Consider the following 22101-nt stretch of genomic DNA (forward strand, 5'->3'; position numbering starts at 1 on the left):
CCCAACAACGCCATTCAATCAACCACATCCACTGATTCCGCATTTCTGGTGTTTTAATCGCGGTGCTCGAATCTTTTCCACACAGTACCCGTTAGACCGTTGCTGCACGCCCCTTCCGCCCCGTCCCGACCTACGACCCACCTCCTTCCACTGCCCTGCGTCGCCTAATTGTCACCATGGCGCAAGACAGTGACGTCTCCAAGGCCGCCGACAAGGGCAAGGGAAAGGCTGTCGAAGGACAGAAGCCGGATCAGTCCAAAAAGGGCAACGACGGTCAACTGGCGGTCAACGGCAAGAAGGATGGCGATAAGATCATAGACGGTATGGCGTTCTACGGACTGGACACTCGACAATCAACAAATGCTGACTTTGTGGTAGCCGCCGAGGAGCTCAGTGAAGAGGATCAGCAGCTGAAGAATGAGCTGGATATGCTCGTGGAACGGTTGACGGTTTGCCTTAATCCGGCGCCCAGTTGGAATTCATTGCGGTTGACTGACGGAGACATTAGGAACCCGATGCATCGCTCTACAAGCCCGCCCTGGAGGCCATGAAGACGTCCATCAAGACATCCACATCATCTATGACTGCAGTACCGAAACCCCTCAAGTTTCTGCGACCACACTATGAGACCATGACCAAACTTTACGACGAGTGGCCCGAGGGTGATGACAAGTCGTCACTGGCAGATGTCTTGTCCGTCATCGGCATGACTTTTTCTGACGAGGACCGACAAGACACTCTCAAGTACCGTCTTCTTTCGCCTTCACAAGATATCGGATCGTGGGGGCATGAGTACACACGGCACTTGGCCTTGGAGATCGGCGAGGTCTACGGTAAGCGCATCACAGGCGATGAACCTATCAAAGACTTGATCGAGCTGGCCCGGGTCCTCATACCCTTGTTTCTCCAGAACAACGCTGAGGCAGATGCTGTTGATCTCATGAGCGAGTTGGAGATCATTGAGGAGTTGCCCAAGCTAGTCGACGATAACACGTACTCCAGAGTGTGCCTGTACTTAGTCAGCATGGTCAATCTCCTGACGTACCCGGATAATGAGCAGTTCCTCCGCACCGCCCACGATATCTACAAGACATACAAAGAATACACCCAGGCCATGGTTATCGCCATTCGCCTGAACGACCTCGACCTGATCAAGTCAGACTTCGAGAGTGCGTCAGGTCCTGCCCTGAAGAAACAGCTGGCCTTCCTGATCGGCAGGCAAAAGATCTGGCTCGACTTTGACAAGGATGACGAGGAGGCTCAAGAGATCGACGAGGCTCTGTGTAACATCAAGCTCGCAGAATACTTCAAGACGCTTGGGAAGGACCTGAACATTCTCGAGCCCAAAACGACCGAAGATATCTACAAGAGTCACTTGGAGAGCAGCAGGGTTGCCGGTATGACAAATTTGGACTCGGCTCGACATAATCTGGCCGCAGCGTTCGTCAACGCTTTCGTCAATGCCGGGTTTGGCAACGACAAGATGATGCTTGTGGAGCAAGACAAGGAAAGCTGGGTATGGAAGACCAAGGAAGAGGGCATGATGTCAACTGTTGCATCTCTTGGCACCCTGCTGATGTGGGATGTTGAGAATGGCTTGGACAAGATTGACAAGTTCACCTATGCCCCTGAGCCTCAGATTCAGGCTGGGGCTATGCTCGCCATTGGTATCATGAACTCTGGAGTTCGCATAGATTCCGAGCCAGCCCTGGCCTTATTGGGCGACTCGGAGAAGCTCGAGCACAAGAACCCACTTGTTCGCACGGCCTCGATCATGGGGCTGGGGTTATCATATGCCGGATCGCAGAAAGAAGATCTGCTGGAGTTATTGTTGCCCATCATCACTGATTCGAGCCAGGACATGCAAATCTCCTCCATGGCTGCACTCTCCCTTGGCTTGGTGTATGTTGGAACCTCTAACGCAGATATCAGCGAGGCGATAGTCACACTTCTACTCGACGATGAACGCAGGACACAACTCACAGACAAGTGGACCCGCTTCCTGGCTCTTGGTTTGGGTCTGCTGTTCTTTGGACGTCAAGAAGAGGTTGAGGTTATTCTTGAGACGCTGAAGGCCGTCGATCATCCCATGGCAAGGCCTACAGCTGTTCTGGCTGAGATCTGCGCGTGGGCTGGTACGGGTGCTGTATTGAAGATCCAGGAACTGCTACACATTTGCAATGAGCACATCGAAGATTCCGAAGAGAAGAAGGGGGATGAGCTGTTGCAGGCATACGCAGTCATTGGCATTGCACTCGTAGCAATGGGCGAAGATGTTGGGCAAGAAATGGTGCTCCGCCAGTTCGGTCACCTTATGCACTACGGCGAAGCCAACATTCGCCGAGCAGTGCCTCTGGCCATGGGTCTCATCAGCCCGAGCAACCCACAAATGAAAGTTTATGACACACTGTCCAGATACAGCCACGACAACGACAACGAAGTGGCCATCAATGCCATCTTCGCCATGGGTCTCCTTGGCGCTGGCACCAATAATGCACGTCTAGCCCAGCTACTGCGCCAACTCGCATCATACTACCACCGCGACCAGGAGTCTCTATTCATGGTCCGCATTGCTCAAGGTCTCTTGCACATGGGCAAGGGCACCATGTCACTCAACCCTTTCCACACAGACAGGCAGATTCTATCGCGCGTATCGACGGCCGGTTTGCTTGCTGTGCTGGTGGCCATGATCGACGCCAAGCAATTCATTACCTCATCATCCCACTACCTCCTCTACTTCATGGTGACAGCCATGCACCCACGTTTCCTGGTCACCCTTGACGAGAACTTGAAGCCGCTCACGGTAAATGTGCGTGTTGGTCAGGCGGTTGATGTGGTGGGCCAGGCCGGTCGGCCAAAGACTATTACCGGTTGGCAAACACAGAGTACCCCCGTCCTGCTGGCCCACGGCGAGCGAGCAGAGCTTGAAGATGAGGAGTACATCAGCTTAAGCAGCACACTGGAAGGTCTCGTCATCCTGCGCAAGGTTAGTAGTGGTTCCCATACCCCCCTGGTTTGACTTGAATACCTGAACGCTAATGCGCTCTAGAACCCGGACTGGGAAGATGGCAAATGATTGATGGTCAGGAAACTAGGAGCATACGGCTGTCTGTTGGGGCAATGGTGGCCAAGGGCTAAATCCATTGGCTGCGACGGTCTCGACTCACATCAATGGATTGAGACAAGATCGGGCATGGAATGTCATACAGTGTACAATTAAGATAATCAAGTAGCTAACCGCGTACAGGGGGCTGCGAGTTTCCTTCGAGAGAGCGACTTGGTCGTTCTACAATAGACGGTGGAGATTGAGCTTTTAGATGCCGGGCATCTCTTCTTCCCCCTGTGTGTGCCTGGGGTGAAATATGTCAAGGCCTTCTCCGTGTTCCTACCACACAAATTCCCTTCCGGTCTTTTCGACTGACACGGAATCGAATTTGCTTTTTGGCATAGCAGTGCACAACTTGCAGCTAAGTCTGGAACGAGCAGGATTTGACAATTTTACTCTCCACCATGTGACTGCGTACTTTATGTCTAGAGCTCATTATTTCACTGTCTTCTGAAGGGTGTCATCTTACTGGCATGGCAAATGGATTCAATTAAAAAGAAGCCGATGTCCAATATATTGTGCAGCGATTTTCGAACTTCGTACGTCACCGATTACGTCCTGAAAGGCAACAAATATCATATTGCATAGTGCTTACTCTGTAAAGTAATCGACGAGTGAAACAAAACGTCTATGCTTACATAACAAGAAGATGAAATGGGTTGATAGCGACTTCCATAAATAATTCCTCTGATTGGCCAGCTGAGATGATGGTTAACTGATTTAAACCCCCAATAGTACCCCGCAGATGCGCTATCGGCACCCTTGAACAAGTTCAGAGTAGCACAGAATTGACGATTTTGGCAGCAAAATCGCCTCCATTCCGCATGCCTATTCCTCATCCAGCTTTTGGGTTTTGCGACATCGTAATAGAAGGCCCTTCAAGCAAGCAGGCAACATGTCTACGACAACGACAGTCACAGAGTCTGCGCCTATCACGGCGCAGAACATGTTGAGGTTGTTCCCCGACATCGACACAACATCGGCCGCCCTCGAAGGTCACGACGAGGAGCAGATTCGGCTCATGGACGAGGTATGCATTGTTCTCGACAACGACGACAAGCCCATTGGAACTGCCAGCAAGAAGCTCTGTAAGCGACAGCCTGTACAACGTCTGATGGAGCCGCAACTAACTGTTCCAGGCCACCTCATGACCAACATTGACAAGGGTTTGCTCCACCGAGCTTTCTCGGTCTTCCTTTTTGACGACCAGAACCGTTTGCTCTTGCAACAGCGCGCTCCTGAGAAGATCACATTCCCAGACATGTGGACCAACACTTGCTGCTCACACCCATTGCACATCCCTAGCGAGACGGGGTCGAACCTGCCCGATTCCGTTCAAGGTGTCAAAAACGCTGCACAACGAAAGCTGGACCATGAATTAGGCATCCCGAAGGAGCAGGTGCCCATCGAGGACTTCCACTTCTTGACGCGCATTCATTACAAGGCACCCAGTGACGGCAAATGGGGCGAACACGAGAGTATGCGCCCCCGCTCTTGAGTTTGTGTTTGTATTTGAGATGGGTCCATTTTTGCTAACAGCAGGGGGTCAGTCGATTACATTCTGTTCATCAAAGCGAACGTCGATCTCGATGTCAACAAAAACGAAGTACAAGACACGAAATACGTGTCTCCAGAGGAACTCAAAGCGCTCTTCGCCGACCCGAAGCTGAAGTTCACCCCTTGGTTCAAACTCATCTGCGAATCGATGCTTTTCGAGTGGTGGAAGCATCTCGACTCCGGGCTCGACAAATTCTTAAATGAACAAGAAATACGGCGCATGTAGCCATGTCTCAAACGTACGATTATGCGATTTGCACAATGTGAATGGGAATGACGCGCAGGAGTTACAACACGGAGCTTTGTTGGTCGGTCGACAGCATATATTGTCTTAGATATCCATTCTTTTCAGCCGACGCAGAGCCGCTTCAGTCTGCGGCTGTGAAGCCTCCCTATATTTTCTGTTCCTCTCCTGGTCATCATATGGTCTTGCTCGGTCAATAGAGAAGAAAGTCGGTTGCCCACATCAGAGACAATAAGCCTTGCCTTGCCCTTCACCCCACGCTGTGATGAAACGTTGGAATGACGAATCGGGATCCCCCGAACTTGAACGGAGTATTAAGGTAAGCGGCAGGCTACACCTTTGAGCAAACACTTAAGAGTATCAAGTCATTAAAAATGATGCGACTACTGATCTGTGTTGTTAGCCAGCAGAGGCGTGCTACATGTGTGCTGTGGCAATAGTAGCACATTCACCTGACGGGCTCCCGTGCATAGGGAAGCAAACCACTCCGACGTTGACGGCTCCGAACCCATTTCCTGATTGGTCCCCTTCTCACCTTGATACGGCTTCCATCATGCTCACCAACCCCACTTTTGTCGTCCGCTAACTCCTGTGGGTAGGCCTAGCCGCATGACCGATGTCAGCCTAAGTGTACTCCCACCTTGAGGCACTGCATATCTTGGGCCGATATGTGTCTCTACTCCCCTCCCTGTGTACCGGCCCCCGTGGTGTTGGAAAACAAAGACAGCATGCCCACAGACCAATGGGGACGGCATAGTGTGAGCTTGTGACCTTGCCATTGTCTGTCGTATGCCGAGTATCCAGTTGTTCCCATCGAGCTGGGGTAACGACACACTCTGGACTACACCGGGGGCTAGTAGTGTCATCATGATGCTTTGCTCCCCGCGAGGTTTGCACTTCTCATTGAGGCTTGCTTCCTGCAGCCATCCCGCGCAAAGTGCCAATGATTGTGAGAGTCAGCAATCCTATACTGTGTAGTACATCAGATCTCCGTCGCTTTTAAAGTGTCCGCCTTGGCTCACGGCTCCGCCTCCCGTTTCCCTTTTACCTCTCTCGAAACTTGTATAACAAGTCTGGTTGTTGCATACGGTTTCAAGAATCCGAGGAAACAAGCAACGCTGATCGCTCTTGCAACGATCTAACCACCCATTCACTGGGATTAGTTGCTTTCAAGACGCATCTGCTTCTTGTTGCTAGCCTGAACTTATCACACAATCCAGTCCAACTACCAATACTACCGCAGCGGCTTACAAGCCTACACAGCACCGCTATCTCCATCTGCGTGACTACTTTTGTTTTTGTTCACACTCTCAGACTAGAACAACTTCACCTTCTACCAACTCACCCCCATCAAGGCCAGATTGATGTCTGTTGACCTACGAACGAGCCTCAACTGCCTGCGTCATCCGGCGAGATTTATGCCCGTCTCTCGAACACAACTGTCGAGAGTGCACACGGGTGATAGTATACAGAATATATCAATACACAGAGTGAGTTTTAATCTAATATACCACAATAGCTAAGCCAATCAACATGCCCATTTGCATTCAAACGAGACTAACTCTAGTCCGATCCCTACAGTCAAGCAAGTTTGAGTAGACCACCGCCATCATCACCAACCGGCACCCAACATGGAGCACGTAAGCAACAATAATGTCACCCTTGTTGAGTTCAAACGCTCTCTCATTCCCGAAAAGTGGGAGGACCACGTTCGTGCAATCGGGATTAATGAGTACAAAGAAGCAGCGCTCTCGCTCGCGCAGGCCTTTGCTACTGATGACCTGGCACAGTACCTCCTCGACGCCGAAGACATGTCGTCGTACTCGGACGAGGCCAAGTGGAGGCTCCACGTCGACATCATGAACTACATTGTCGCCGCCCACTGCTACAACGGCTTGGTCACGACGATTGGGCCCGATTACGAGGGGGTCGCGCTCTGGTGAGTTGACTCCGGGCTCTGTGTCTTGCGTCTCACAAAACCAGAAGTTCATGCTGTATGAGAATCCCCTTGAATACTAACGTGGTTGAGACATACAGGGCCCCGCCGGGCAAGAACACGGATGATTGGTGGACCACCGTACGCAGCGGTATGTGGCGACTCTACTATCAACTGTCTGCCGGGGGCAAAAAGCGCTACTATGACGAGCTTTTGCCCTTACTCCATGACACCAAACTCGAGGTCATGGGCGACCGGGACGCCGATTGCTACTACCTGGTGTACCTCGGTACCAAACCCAGTGGTCGCGGCCGAGGCTACGCCCGCAAGCTCATTGAGCAGATGGCCATCAAGGTGAGTCCAGTATCCATCCTCTCATAATTTTTAATCAATGTCTGTCGATCCTGCTATGAAACGTATGCACTGACTTGAGCTTAAAAACCAACAAGGCTGATGCCGAAGGTCGTGCCATGTACCTTGAATCAAGCTCGCTGAAGAACAACGCTTACTACAAGAAGTTTGGCTTCGAGGTCAAGAAAGACATCTTCCTAGGCACCGGCACTGGCTCGCGGCCTGTGCAACTCTCCATCATGGTTCGCGAGCCCCAGGTGCTGGCCAAGTCCATCCCCATCAAGCTCAATCGCAAGGTGTTGCAGTGAAATATGATGTTGCTTCCTGTCATCTTTTTGATGATAATGACGTCTGTGACGACTATTATGATAGGTGTGGTTTTGTTTTTTTTGGTGCATGGTTCCCCTGAGTGTGCCCGAATTCCCTTGCTTACATTCGCTCAAAGTCCTGATATATTGGTTGCGGTTTCAGAGTTTCTGAGTTGCCGAGTGTGTGGTGCTCGTTCAACACCAGTTACCACTCTACAGTCGTTACAGCACCCGGTTCGGACTATCTGATTTGAGTCTGCAGCTGTCAAATACACAGTCATTACACAGCCGTTGAATCTCATACGTGAATTGTTGGTTTTGCCTGTACTTGTCCGTGTACACGGTGTAAGCGATGTTAATTCTCGCTCTGAAACGCTTCGCCGGAATGAGCGGCCCATCATTGTGATCGTCCACGAGCTGTGTTCCAGTGGCCGATGCAGGATATCATTACAAGTATCCTCTGATGTACTCCGAGCCGTGAACAGCAGAATACGACGGAGCCCGCAGTATAGTCAGATCGACACCAAACCTCTGGTAACTACTAAATACCCGATATCAACCCATGGCCAATATCTAGTATGAAAATGGAGCGATTCCTCCAAGGACAGAGTCCAGCACCCGACTAGTGCTTATCCGACTAGAACTTCCTCGGCCTGTATTGTAGTGCTGGAGCCGGAAAATGTCATGTCATGTCTGGCGGCCTCAAACCCAATCCTTCCGAGTCACTGATTACGCCGCACCTCTATGTGATCGTCCCGACAATCCCGATCACCTATGGCCATCAAACGAATACTAACGACCTGTCAACATGCAAGGGTAAAGGATTTGACGTGACCAGTTTATTTCAACTGGCACAGCTCAACTGACAAGTAACTGGCCTTTTCGAAACTGAAGACGCTCGTCATCCAAGTGCTAGTATTGACTTATCTTTCCGTACCCAGCTGCAATATTCTTATTCTTCATCGGCGATCAACGTTGTCTTGAAGGACCAAGGCCACGAGCAAATATTATAGCTATCACCAAACCGGCCGACCATTTGCTTAGTTCCTCATACATGAATGCCACCTTGGCTCTTTCAGCCTTCCCAGTTGGCACCTTTGTAAGCGACATAGCGGGATGACGTGTTGGAGAACTGATCTTGTCTTACTGGGTATAATTACCCTCCTCGGTTCCCCTGACGCGAGACTAGGTTGGCCCTTTCACTATGCATAATTGGTCAACGGAGGCTTCTAGACAGCAACCCCGCATATACGAACCTCTTGAGCTCCCCGCATAAATTACAAATAGTGACGCAAGATATGAACCATGATCTGAACGAAAAGCAGCGTGTCTGATCAGGTCGATATGCACTTGGGCCGGATCTTGTGTCTAACGTAGCTGTGTTCATACTTAAGGGCTTAAAGTGATATTCACTTGCAATGGGACAAGCAGTGAGTTGAGCTTGATTTTTGCTCAGGTATCATTAATCTGTCATTCCGTCCTTCCAGATAGCTAGTATAACATTCATTTTGTTCGCATACTCCGTCAGCCGGTGTATGTACATTCCCGAACCGTGCCGTAAGTCGGTCAATGACCTAACTGAGTATTCCATTCTAGAAGCCATCCATTCCTTTACGCCCAGAAGCTTAATTGTCCAGAATCGCGAAAGTGTCGTCATCAACAGTCGTATAGATCAGTCCCGGCGAAATGAGCTCCTCCGAAGCTGCTAGAACATCCTGTATAGACATGCCAGTGCCCTGGGAGATGACGTGCACGTTGAGACCCTCATTCCCACCATTAGCGTTGAAGAGCCAATGATAAAACTTCTTGCCCTTCGCTGAGATATTCCTCAACTTGTCCTCGCTCGCCCCCCCGCCATCGGCACCGCCTCCATAGCCCCCATCGACAAACATGCTATCCCCGTCTCCGCCAGCGTCACCACCAGCAGCACCGGGCGCGCCCTTGGTGAAGAAGAGATGGACATACGTTGCCTCGAGCAGGTGGTAGTTGACCTCGTTGAAGTCGGTGACGGGCTTGATGACGTGGGCGCCGACGTGGCGGTTGTTGTTGAAACTCTTCAGACGACCCCAGACGCGCACGTACTGGTCGAGGGCGAAGGAGGGCTTGCTGTCGTCCTGTTTGTCGACGTCGAGCCATTGCTTCACCTCGAGCATGCCCGTGCCGTCGTCGAGCTTGAATGTGGTATTGGTGGTCTGGGGGCTAATGGCGCGCACCATGCCCACGAAGGTCACCTGCGAAACCTCGATGTCGTCGATGCGGAAGGGCGCTTCGGGGTAGGCTTGGTGGGCGTCGATGATTTGCTTGATGGTTACGGGACGGAGGGATTCATCGCTGTAGCCCTATGGAATGATCTGTCAATTTCGTCCATTGTCTCATGCCAATCAACCCATGATTCGGGTGCTTGGAAGTGTGTTTGTAGCATACCTTTCCTGCGCTTTGACTGCCGCCTTGAGATCCGCCATACATGAAGCCGCCTCCATCTTCAGCGCCGCCGGCGCCATATGATGTACGCGAGTAGCCGCCGCCACCGCCGCCTCCGTATGAATCTAAGCTGGGAGTCAGGACTTATGGGTGTTTAATTCATCTCACTGGTGTTCTGAATACTTACTGCTCATAATTATGGTGAAAGTTGGAATGGATGTGTAGATGGTGGTGGGGAGAACGTGTCGCTACTGGGTTTGACGCGACTTTGTTTTAATTGAGCTTTGAAATCGCGGGGTCGCTGCTGCAGCAAGGATGCCCTGAGGCTTACACAGGCGCAACTACTTGGTACTTCAATTTCGACGTGCAGTATTACCTGCAAGAGAACATCAAACTAACGGTGCAACACTAGTCATATCACGGTGCGATAAATAGGTATAGCCGTCGTGCAATACATCGGTATGGGCACTGGTATAACCTGGTCATGCTACTTTACTTACTGTAATCGTGCTGGAAAATCGGGCCATCTCACGCTATTCCACTCGGGAGGTAAGGCCTGGCTCTGTCCGCAACTGCCATGCAACGAGAGACCAGAGTTCGGGCTAGCTGCCTCTAGCCTGGTAGGAACGGTGTTGATTGTGATGAGCCCACGTGAAACCGTTTTCCCAAGTGACTGGATGCATGATGCATGATGCACACGAAGCAGAAGGAAAGGTCGCAATGGAACTCGATGAGGCGGTCGTCAAGGGGTAAAGGATTAGAAGGTGGTCTGCTCCATGTCCGTCACGGCACCAGACTGTGTCAGTTTTGTGGACATTGTCGTGTTGTCGGAAGAGTATGTGAAGTTTCGAAATTACATTTATGTTGCGATTGTGCAGAACCAAAGGTGTATTGCATGTGGTTTTCGTCATTTTCTAGAATAGTCTACGAAGTACTCCGGCGATAGTTGGTGATGCAGGGTGCCAGCTCGGACCTTGGGCCTCGGCAGTGACCTAAGGTTGGTTGGTTGCTGCATTCGGCGAACTTCCAGACCTTCTGTCGTCTCGTCAAATAAGTAACAATCAACCCAACTTGCGCCAGCAACAATATCAGTACGCATGCCCTTCCAGGTTGAGTTCCAAATCCACAGATAATCACCTGGACGTTTTTTCCCCCAGAGGAATAGCTCTTTTGTTCCATGGATTAATACTGTTTACCCCGTGAAATAACCGCGACTAACTCCGTGAAAGCATCAACACCGACACCCTCAACCTTTGGGCCTCCATAGCTTTACTGTGCATTACACACAGCAGACATTCACCAGCACTCAGCAGCCCGCGAAGCCCCAAACAACCATAGACGGCAATATGGGCCCTTCAGCTGTTATGGGAGTGGTACCACTTACCAAAGGCACCGTTTTGTTCCCCGGCTCGGTTCTGCGAATCCCTGTACCATCAAGCCGAGACGACATTCCGGCGCTGCTGTCCAACGTTTATACGCGAGCATCCAAGGGCTCCAGACGAGTCGACCAGATCCCCGTCGCCTGCGTGCCTCTGAGCTCACCTCTCCGAAGTCGCCGTGGCCAGCTGGTCATAGAGAACGACCCCGACAAGTACAACGACCTCCTAGAAGCCGATTCGCTCCAGATACGGAAGGACAAGCTATACGGCTTCGGCGTTACAGCTAAGATCACGGGGATACAGGGCCAAAATGGAGGAGAGTTTAATCTGCTGGTCCAAGGCCTCGATCGTGTCGTTGTCGATAAGATCACACAAGAGCATCCTTTTTACGAAGGCAAGGTCACGCCGCATGTTGATGCCGTCTCGTCGCAGGAGCTCCAGAGCACTGTGTACCAGGATCTCTTCGCCAGACTCAAGCAGCTCTCGCGCGAACTTGTGCAATACCTGCGCGTGTCTGCCTTTCTTCTGGCTAGAGGCACATCGGGTCTGAACCCACTTTTGTCGAGAAGACTGGATATTTTTATATCCAAAAAGGCGCCAAACGAGGGAGGGTCTCTGGCGGATTTCATGATGAACATTGTGGAAGCGACGTACGAACAGAAGCTCCAAATTTTGTCTGCGTTTGAGACCCGTGATCGGATGCAGAGAGTTGTCGACTTACTCGTGCGTCAAGTAGATGACATCAAGGGCAACATCAAAGTCACCACAGTCACCAGCACCACCTTACCGATCCACATCGACCAGAATGATATAGAAAATATCAATAGCAAGCGGACACCTCAGAATGGTCAAGTGTCCCTGCTGCCCCCTGGTGCCAAGTTCAACTTGAATAATCTCCTAGGAGGAGGCGGCGGCCAAAGAGAACAGCAGGAGTCTGAAGACATGCAAGAGCTGGCAAAGAAGATCGAGGAAGCGAAACTACCACCGGAAGCGGCCAAGGTGGCCGAGCGAGAGTTCAAACGCTTGAAACAGATGATGCCTGCCCAGGCCGAGTATCAAGTGATCCGTACATATCTCGAAACCTTGACTGAAATCCCCTGGTCGGTATTCACTGATGACCCAATTGGCCCGGGCACCTTGGACAGGGCGCGGAAACAACTCGACGACGACCATTACGGCATTGAAAAGGTGAAGAAGCGGCTGCTATCCTACTTGACCATTGTCCGACTGATGCAGTCAGCGAACGAGGCCGTAGATAAGCAGGTCAAGCAGGCTGAGCAGGAAGTTGTTGATCTCGAGTCTACGAAGGTTTCTGCCAACGAGGAATCGCCGCTTGACCCAGAGCTGCAAGAAAAGATCAAGGCCAGCGGCGTTAAGGTCCAGATGCTGAAAAGCAAGCGGCAAGCCGAGAAGGCCCCGATTCTCCTCTTGGTTGGTCCGCCTGGCGTCGGCAAGACAAGCATAGCCCGGTCGATTGCCACGGCCTTGGGCCGCAAGTTTCACCGAATCTCGCTTGGAGGTGTGCGAGATGAAGCAGAGATTCGAGGTCACCGGAGAACATACGTTGCTGCCATGCCGGGTCTCATCGTGCAAGGGCTGAGGAAAGTTGGGGTGGGGAACCCTGTCTTCTTGTTGGACGAGATCGACAAGCTGGGCATGTCGAACCACAATGGTGACCCGTCAGCTGCTATGCTCGAGGTGCTTGATCCCGAGCAAAATCATGCCTTCAACGATCACTATATCCAGGTTCCCATCGACCTGAGCAAGGTACTGTTCATTGCCACGGCAAACAGTCTAGATACGATCCCGGGGCCCTTGTTAGATCGCATGGAGACGCTAGAATTCTCCGGATACACAACGCTCGAGAAGCGGCACATCGCCTTGCGCCACCTGGTGCCAAAGCAAATTCGGGTGAACGGTCTGACAGAAGATCAGGTCACCTTCAGCGAGGAGGTGGTGTCCAAGATCATCGAGTCATACACCCGTGAATCAGGGGTCCGTAACCTTGAACGCGAGATCGGCTCTGTATGTCGTGCAAAAGCCGTCGAGTTTGTCGAAGCGAACGACAAGGGCCAAGCTGAGACATACCGAGCAAGCCTGACCGTGGAAGATTTAGAGTCTATCCTCGGTATTGAACGTTTCGAGGACGAAATCGCTGAGCAGGCCAGCCAGCCGGGAATTGTCACCGGTTTAGTAGCATACAGCTCTGGTGGTAACGGCGGCATTCTTTTCATCGAGGTGCTTGACATGCCTGGCGACGGGAGTGTGGAACTTACTGGAAATCTCGGCGAAGTTCTCAAAGAGAGCGTCAAAGTCGCTCGGAGCTGGGTTCGGAACCATGCATACGAGCTAGGCCTAACTCAAGATCCGACGGAGAATATCATGAAGAACCGCAGTCTCCACGTCCATTGCCCTTCCGGGGCTGTACCAAAGGACGGACCTTCCAGTGGCATGGCACAAGCCATTGCTCTAATCTCACTCCTGTCTGGCAGGGCCGTGCCGCCAACAATGGCCATGACGGTAAGTCCCCCACGCCCGCCAGACCCTTGAGCAGCTGCTCGGATACTAAGACTAAGAAATCCATCACAGGGAGAGTTCCAACTTTCTGGCCACGTAAAGCGTGTGGGGGGCATCAAGGAGAAACTGATCGGAGCCTACCGAGCAGGCGTTAAGACCGTTATGCTCCCAGCGCAGAACGAGAAAGATGCCAGAGAAGTACCTTCGGAGGTGAGAGAGGGCCTAAAGGTTATCTACGTAAGGTACGCACATGTCACTTTCCATCGTTCCCATTACCCCAAGTATCCCCTTCGGTGCTTTTACGAACCCACTCCAGCCCCTGCATTGCTGCGTGCCAGTCCACTCTCCCCAAACCATGGCCGCTAATCAAGTGTCCAGCCATATTTGGGAGGCGATCCGTCAAGTGTGGCCAGATGTACAATGGCCGCACGAGGCGTTTGCACCACCGATCCAGTCACGCCTGTGATGCTACTGTATGAGTACGAGTACATGCTACATGTTTAGCAGATGGCAGGCCAGGGTCCTGCATGCGAGATTTGGCGTAACCGGGGAAGGAGAACATCACCATAGCGTTGTTTGTTTATAAATTATAGTGCCGATGCATGGGCGACAGAACCGAATATGAGCATCGCCAGTATAAAAGAATCTTCACTCTTGGCCTCCCTCCAGCTCAGACAAGTGCAGCCAGGTGACGGACAGACTGATGTACGCAAAGACGCTGCTCCAGAGACGGGTAGCGTTTATCCCTAGAGCTCTTATCTCGGGCAGAGCCAGCGGGACCACAGAACAAACGGCGCATTGAAGGTGGAATAGTCTGGGATAGCCCGATATCCTAGTATAGTAGACAGGCATAACATTATGCCCTATGAGTGACACTGGAATATCGGGTTAGCCTATGCTACATGATTCCGCTATTGGATGCGTCTTTTATTCGGTCATCCGGTTAAGAGCTGCAAGCACCTGGTGTTATCCGAGTACGCCCCTAACAAGTCCCAGCACAAAAAGAAACACGTCTTGACCTCGGTGTGTATTGCTTTCTTTCCTTCAGCGTAACCGTGCTGTTTTCTCGTCAGTATCCAATTGTTGCTGTCACCACACTACTGGGTCACCAGTCTAGACGATAGATCTCGTGGCACCATGACACAGCCGAACCCACTCGAAACGGAGGAAGCGAGCAAGGAGGGCGTACAACATATTTTCCATTGCGCGATCCCGCATGATCCAGGTAGATGGAGCCCGACGAAGACGGAAACGGAAACGGGCAACGAGATAAAATATGTCCGTCGGTATGTAGTGTGCCACATGAGCTTCCGTGTGACCTCGCTGTGTTTTCCAAACGTGTAGTGTTGCAGCAGCGGACCTGATGTGACTGGAATGAACTATCGTGAAGCTTTTCGAGGAGAGATAGAGATAGAGAAAGGTGAAGTTATCGGCTAGAAAGGGGAAGGGAATGGGTGGTAGGTAAGGTCGGCAAGACCTGCGTGTTCTCTGGAATGTCGTGTGGCACTGAGACATGCGTTTGGGTGGCCATCAGCCGCTGACGGTTGCTGTCTTGTGCAACACGCGATGCTTCCGAGTAGAATCTGCATTGGGGGGGAGGGGGGCTGGGGGCTGGGGGCTGTCACCATGCGAAGCTGGTCTCAGCCAGCTTGCGCTGACAGCACATCCGACTTATACAGCGTCAGTCATACGGCATTTGCCGAGAAAAAAGTTGCCCGTGTCTCTCGCATCCGAGACACTCGCCTATCTTTTCTCTCCGAAAGGAGGCTGCGAAGGGAATCGCTGGCAAGTACAGAAAGACCAGGGCCAACCAGAGCCAAAGAGGAAGCGTGGCACAAAATCCTCCAAAACAGCACACACCACTACCCCGGATGTCCGACAACCTTGCCTCCCAACGGCCGTAAGAAAGGGTTTGTACATACGACCGCCGGAACACAAAACGGCTACCAACAACCCGGAAACCGTTTCATTTTCCCTTTGGAGCACTGAATTACCACGCACGCACACAGATACATACATATGCGCATCACCTTCGGTGCTCCCGATATAAGAAACCCTCTGCACAATTTCGTCATTCGTCGCACTTGCGTTTGTGGTCCACCGTAGAAGGAAGCAGGCTAGCTCGTCTTGTGAATGTAGGTACGAGGATGGCAGGTACAACTATACTCAAAAGGGGAACCGCCGAAATGTATTCTCCCGTTTTCATCGTTCAGCCGCGGTCTGCATGATCATCGTACACATATATCTCTGTCCTGCTTTTGGCGCCCAGGGGCAAGCTGTTAAAAATCTCCGCATCTTCGGGTAGATGCATAGCGGGATTCAAAACTGGTTATGCTGGCTTTTTACTTCCGGTGGAGGCCTCATGAGAAGGGCGACGTCAGTTTCTGCTGGCTGGCAGAAGGAGTTATTGGTACTACCAAGGTTGTGACGCCTTTATATGATGCCTGATTACTCGTTGCTACTACTATGGGTGAACGCTCTGCTCACCAGGGGGTAAAAGGTACCTGACTTAAGGTAAATGAGAGTAGCGTGTAGGGAGGAGGACATGGGTATGTTGGTGAACAGGCTGACGCCCTTACATACGAACCCTGAAAGTCGCTTCCAACGCGAATATCTCGTCTTGAACAAATTCTCAGAATCTGTATATTAAGTATCTGTTTCAGGTGATGGGGAAAAAGGCCTTTTGGTATAGTCCTTGTAATTTAGCCGGGCCATCGTCATAAGCTGCATCTATCAAAGTGGTTTGGCACCCTTCTATGTGAGGGTGACATATGCTTTGAGTAGGTAACGCCGAGCGCTCCGTATAAGTGAAGACGCTTAACACTCCCACGAATCAGAGAAGGTTTGGCTACGTTAATTCTTGAAGACGGTGTCAAGTTTCGTTCGACCAGAAGTCTTATCTCGTAACTAAACTACTCTCTCTCGGTCGCCTCCCATGTTACTACCGGATGAATTTCTACCTCCCTGCCGCTCCCAAGGCACCAGTAGTAAGTGGCCCTCGGAACTTTGCATCAGAGACAAAGTAACCCAGCCTGAAATGCCGTCTATCACTATAAGATATTATGGCCTTACAGCGGCTCCCAAGCCCGTTGGAGGCCATGTGAAAGCCACAAAACACCTCCTCCAACTTTTGATGTTGTAGCATCCCACATCCGGTTATTTGCGACACGATTTCAGCCAAGCGAGGAGGACATCTATAAATAAACAAATGCGAGCATTGCGGAACCGCTTCAGCCTATGCATCCAACTGCCGCAATAGGTGTGGAGGCGACCCGGTGATAGGTCAACCGTCTGCTTAGCACGCCGCTTTGTGCAACACGAGGTGCTCCAGTCCGCTGGGAGGAAGCAGAAGTAAATGGGCCAGCGAGGTAGCAAGCCGATTAATAGTTGTCGTGCAACTGGGACGAGCCCTATGCATGCAACGCCACATTCACCAAGTGGCGGTTCTGGGCCGTAGTACCAACATCTCTAAGATAACAGTTTGGGACATGTGTGGTCCCGTCAGAAGCGCTTGCTGGGTCGCAATGCAATATCCAGCGTCCAGGAATATACTGTGGAACCGGTCGGGAGGCAGGACATCCATCATGATGGTCTGAGTCGAGTCAGCGGATACCTTTTTACTTTCCACAGCACCACACTGACGACAATGACGATGGAACCCCCCAACAGAGCGAGTTCCGCCATCCTGGACTGATGGATGTGAACCTTCTTGACATCCCTATACTTTGTCCCTACCCTAATCTTCGATTTGGCGATGGCTGTCTACCTTGGTTCACGAACATTAGGCCGTCTCAGTTATTATAAGCTACCCTTGTGGACCGGCGGGAACATATTCGGACGGAAACATTGAGGGATAGATTACTGCTCTACCGCTCCGAGATTGGATTTAATATCTGGACCATTTTCTCACATCATAAGGGGACAAAGGTACATGGTTGAGCTGAGGTGCTAGCAAAATCCTTGTTGACGAGGGGTCGCCAATGGCACTAGTGTTAAACTCTCCGGGCCAATTGTTGATCGACGATGTTGACGGGTACGCTGATAACTTCTCACAGTCAAGAGTAAACAACATGACTTCGTAGAACCGTGAGGGTGAGGGGGGCCGGCGATAGATTGCAAAGCACCTCACAGTTGCAACTGCAAGAGCTAATCGAAGCGAGCCTGTCGTAGGCATCAACTGCAAACTGAGTAAGTATTGTACCGCGGCTCACTCGCTCACTTACGTCGCTATTGAAGACAGAGCAAACGTGTTTGTCATAGGCCGTGTGTGGAGAGCACGTCAGAGACCGGTTTAGACTAAGTTTGGAAGGACTCTCTGATTTGGAAGAAAGCCACACGAAATCTTAATGTAATATCTCCAAAACACTCACTAAATTGATCCGTGTGGCTGCCAGCTTTTGAGTTTGCATACCCAGCGGACGCGATGCAACATCAGGCCTGTTCCAGCCTCCGTGCAAGTAAGTCCTTGACCACGGTGGAACCGACTTGCCTGACTCGACCGGTGTAGTGTAGGCTTGTCTACTACTTTGTAAGTCATCGTGACATGAACCTGCTGAGCCACCATTGTGGAATGGTGGTAGCGCAAACGCGTCATGTCGGCATTTTGCTGACAAGAAGTCTGTGAATACCTGCCGCACAACTGGTAACAAGCATGGTGGATATCAAGAATAAGCTCAAGTCTCCCCGATGTACCCACTGTGTGGGCAAAGGGGCTGTATCTACCGCTATCCAGTGGTCGTGCTCGGGGTTGGGGTCCGTGTCGGGAGCTGGTCGGGGTTAATAAGAAGAACTTCGTCAGCCCAGGTCGATGTCGAATCCGCTGTGCATCTCCGAGTTTTCTCCATAGAATTCTCCATAGAATGATCCTATTCGTGCAAGTACGCAATTGACGGTCAATGACGAAACTGCCTCTGTCATAAACAGCGACGACAACGAGACCTTTGAGAAAGCCAAAGGCGCCTTAAACCGGGGTAAAACATGGCTCGGAGGCGCTCCTGTAATCTGGTTCAGGTCGAGCGAGGGTGACAGTTCCCTTTGGTGGGCTTGCTAGGTTTCAACGACGCCGAATGTGACGCTGAAAGGCTGAAACCCGATCGCTCTAAACCTTTCTCCGCTAGACGGCGCGGGTAGCCATGTGTTTGGGAATGGAATCGACAGAGTGGAGAGAGGATGGGCCATCCATTAAGAACAAGGACGCGATTGATATAGCACCCAAGCAAAGATGGACGGCAGCCCGTCCCGTTTTCAGACGAAAAGGCCGCTGTTCAATATGGTACGATCCCTGACATCAATCTGCTTGCCAATAAAGACAGCCAATGCCAATTTGGCGGGCGGTGCAGAAGCGGAGGGTGTCGATCGGTGCAATTGGGTCGGTCTAGGGTGGGAGGAGGAGGAACAAAAAGAGAGTAGCCAGCGCGGGCTCCAGAGCGCCCAGTTTTGCAGGCCCGTTTACCCTCGTTTCTGTACCTGGTTTTCGGGCTGTCAGCCCATCAGATAGCCGCCATTGTTCTGGATGCACGAGCTTTGACCGTAGACAGGGCCTGACTTGGTACGATGCAACATGCCCATGCTTGCAGCGAAAGATCCATGCTCATAGCCGAATGTACTCTGCTCATGCAGGTACGACGAGCTGGCTAACCAAAAAGCCGCACGGAAAATGAGCGACCAGTTCAGCGTTGCTCGGAAGAGACCGCCGTTGGTGGACCTGCCCACCGCCGAAAGTGTCGGAGAGCTGTGTCTGTCCCATGTCAAGTGTCTAGTATAATTATCCGCCGACAGGCGTCCACGCAGGAACCGCGAGCCCGCTGCCCGCGTGGCCGTTGATGGCAAGGGTCAGTATCAACCCTGAAGCTCGAGCTCAACAGTCCCCAGCCCTACCGAGTGTCTGGTAACTCACTACTGTTGAGCAACGGTGGCGCTTGCTCGTCAACTTGGGTTTCGATTGGGGTATCGCGGTGGCATCTCAATTCTCGCGGACTCGCTCATCTCGTAGCCGACGGCGATCATCGAACTCGCAAAAGCACGTAAAGAAACCAACTGGCATGTGACGGCGACTGTGGTACTTTACAGTAGTGCATGGGGTTCCTGAGTCAGGACCGTTGCCGTGGAGAAAATTTCCGGCTGGCTGGCGTTATTCGCATGAATTTGGACGAAATGACGGCTGCTCGACTGTAACACCGTCATTTGAGGGCCGCTATGAGGCCCGTGAGGACCGAGGTAAAATGCTCCGAGGGACGAAATGGAGCCCTTAATGCCTGCTTGCGACGTAGTTCATGCCGTCTCTTGACGCGTTGACGATCACTTACTTGGCGTATTAATGAGCAGTGCATTGTTCAACCGTTGCTGATACTTGAGGTCAAATATAGGGGTGCTGGCTTGTAGTTGGGACTTGAATAGTTATTGGAAAGAGCTTTCAGCCCCCCCGGTCTGCTTAGTGAAAGTAGTCGATGCAAAACCTTAATGTTCCAGAGGCAGCGTCAACCCCACATTACCAACTCCCGGACCACCTGGGCACTTTGGGATCATCCAAATTTCCATACTGGTACTGCTTGTGTGATGGGCCGTCAAGTACATGAGAAAGGGCAGGTGCAGCAACAATAGGCGTCGAGTTTCCATGCTGCAACTTGTTTTCCAATAGTTCGTCCCAAGCGACCATCGAGCTTTGTCAGACGCACTGGCGATCAAAGCAACTCTTCACGGCAGTGGCTACGTATCTGTGCGGAGTTCAGTTCCTCTCGGCACTTTCCACCTGCAGCTCTCGCTGCAGCGTCGTCTGCATCTGCGTTTTCTATGACTTTTTCGGCATATGTGTGTTTGCTCGTTCGGATTCTTTCAGGTCAAATTTCGATTGCAGTTGCTCATTCACAGCCAGGATAGTTCAGAACGATGCAGATGGCGCACGTTGCTTTCCATCTGGTATTTGGCCTGCTGATGCATTTGACGCATAAGGATATCAAGTTACCTAAGCCGTAGTAGGGTCGGGCAATGGGTCACGAATTCAATATATTGCAGGGCATCCAATCCAGGTGATGGGGTATTCCAATGTCGACTTGCTTGAGATAAGGGAAGGTGTTGGGCAATCACGGACATAAATGTATATCCATATCCTTCTTTGATAACACGGGGTCGAGATGCTAGGTTCACCACCCTGTTCCCTGCGTTATGGGCATGCTGATTGATTTTGATGAATGCTGCTCGAGGTGGATCGGCACCTTGAGCCACAATCTGCCACGGTGCACGATATTGTCCCGCTGTGAAAGTAAGCTGTCGAGGCCCAGCGCTGCCATTTCGTCATTCCGGGTTGAGCGCTGTCTCGATGTGGTTCTCTAATTGAGAGGACCTCGGATATGCGCTGGTGAGGTGTGATGTCTAGTTCATACCAAGATGCCTTGGGTTCTTATTTCTTATATTGTGAGTACGTACCTTGAGGTATTTGACGCGGCGAGGAAGGCACGGGAAAATTAGTAATAAAGTACTCATGTAGTCCGCAGCCGCAGCTGCAGATTCATCACGGGAGCTTAATCACGCCTACACAGGCCGCCTCCATCCAGTCTACTCTAGCTACACCACACTAAAGCTGCAAGGAATCTCGGTTCCTGACTTGAACCGACAGCCAGACAGAGCTCATGACATTGACACTCAGGTACGGCACCAGGATCTCGCCAAATTTGAGAGGGGCTCGTGCCGGGGTCGAGTATTGAGATGAGATGACAGCGGTCAACAACTCGTGGCGACCGGGACTGCGCGGTCGTCTAGTTGATCCAACCGGCTCGCTGTAACTTGGCGATAGGTCCACTACAATTTTGCGCATCTGATGCGAGATCGTTAGACGTCTTCCAAAGAATACCTTTGTGTTAGTGAGGCTAGGGAGTTCGCCTTTTGTGTGTTTGCCGAAGCATCAATCCGAGAATTGGTCCTGTGACTGACAAACAACATCCAGCATCATGACGTTGGGGGAGGGGGAGATGGAAGGTCAAAGGTAGTGAGGCCTGCACACCTCCAATGTGTCGGTGTAAGCAAGCAAACACCCTCAATATTCGTAACACGTCTATATGATCAAGGCGTGGCATGCTCGGACAATTGTGATGACTGGAGGAGGCTCATTATTACCAGTATTAATCATCCCGATCCGGGGCTTGGATGATAAGCCTGATGGCTTCAGGTTGTGTGTGCAGGATGTACAGGATGTATGCAGGCAGGCATAATGAAGATATTGGGGTTTGATAAATAGACATGGACACAAACACCCTGCCCTGGCTTCGGAAGTTGCCAGGGTCTACGAA

General features: G+C 51.5%; 6 protein-coding genes across 6 annotated transcripts; 4 read left to right on the plus strand and 2 right to left on the minus strand.

Annotated features, from left to right (window-relative positions):
- Nucleotides 1-176: 176 nt before the first annotated feature.
- BCR38DRAFT_409025 (armadillo-type protein) lies at nt 177-3076 on the plus strand (the record flags this gene model as incomplete). The annotated part of the gene is made up of 4 exons (XM_040858330.1): nt 177-321; nt 379-449; nt 509-2986; nt 3050-3076. The coding sequence occupies 4 exons, from the start codon at nt 177-179 to the stop codon at nt 3074-3076; spliced, it is 2721 nt and encodes a 906-aa protein (XP_040716462.1).
- Nucleotides 3077-4001: 925 nt separating this feature from the next.
- On the plus strand, nt 4002-4889 carry BCR38DRAFT_341567 (NUDIX hydrolase domain-like protein; the record flags this gene model as incomplete). Its single annotated transcript, XM_040855879.1, has 3 exons — nt 4002-4194; nt 4246-4584; nt 4657-4889. The coding sequence occupies 3 exons, from the start codon at nt 4002-4004 to the stop codon at nt 4887-4889; spliced, it is 765 nt and encodes a 254-aa protein (XP_040716463.1).
- Nucleotides 4890-6112: 1223 nt separating this feature from the next.
- On the plus strand, nt 6113-7365 carry BCR38DRAFT_195089 (uncharacterized protein). The gene is made up of 3 exons (XM_040854037.1): nt 6113-6397; nt 6489-6846; nt 6945-7365. The coding sequence occupies exons 2-3, from the start codon at nt 6539-6541 to the stop codon at nt 7222-7224; spliced, it is 588 nt and encodes a 195-aa protein (XP_040716464.1). The 5' UTR covers nt 6113-6397; nt 6489-6538; the 3' UTR covers nt 7225-7365.
- A 1762-nt stretch (nt 7366-9127) lies between these two features.
- On the minus strand, nt 9128-10117 carry BCR38DRAFT_484754 (uncharacterized protein; the record flags this gene model as incomplete). Its single annotated transcript, XM_040863787.1, has 3 exons — nt 9128-9841; nt 9927-10048; nt 10111-10117. The coding sequence occupies 3 exons, from the start codon at nt 10115-10117 to the stop codon at nt 9128-9130; spliced, it is 843 nt and encodes a 280-aa protein (XP_040716465.1).
- Nucleotides 10118-11269: 1152 nt separating this feature from the next.
- On the plus strand, nt 11270-14285 carry BCR38DRAFT_484755 (lon protease 2; the record flags this gene model as incomplete). Its single annotated transcript, XM_040863788.1, has 3 exons — nt 11270-13822; nt 13892-14061; nt 14198-14285. The coding sequence occupies 3 exons, from the start codon at nt 11270-11272 to the stop codon at nt 14283-14285; spliced, it is 2811 nt and encodes a 936-aa protein (XP_040716466.1).
- A 3319-nt stretch (nt 14286-17604) lies between these two features.
- On the minus strand, nt 17605-18090 carry BCR38DRAFT_195131 (uncharacterized protein). Its single transcript, XM_040854038.1, has one exon. It carries the CDS (start codon nt 17991-17993, stop codon nt 17706-17708), a length of 288 nt encoding a protein of 95 aa, XP_040716467.1. The 5' UTR covers nt 17994-18090; the 3' UTR covers nt 17605-17705.
- Nucleotides 18091-22101: the final 4011 nt, after the last annotated feature.

This window comes from Pseudomassariella vexata, assembly GCF_002105095.1.
Source record: "Pseudomassariella vexata strain CBS 129021 chromosome Unknown BCR38scaffold_6, whole genome shotgun sequence".
NCBI classification, from domain to species: Eukaryota; Fungi; Ascomycota; class Sordariomycetes; order Amphisphaeriales; family Pseudomassariaceae; genus Pseudomassariella; species Pseudomassariella vexata.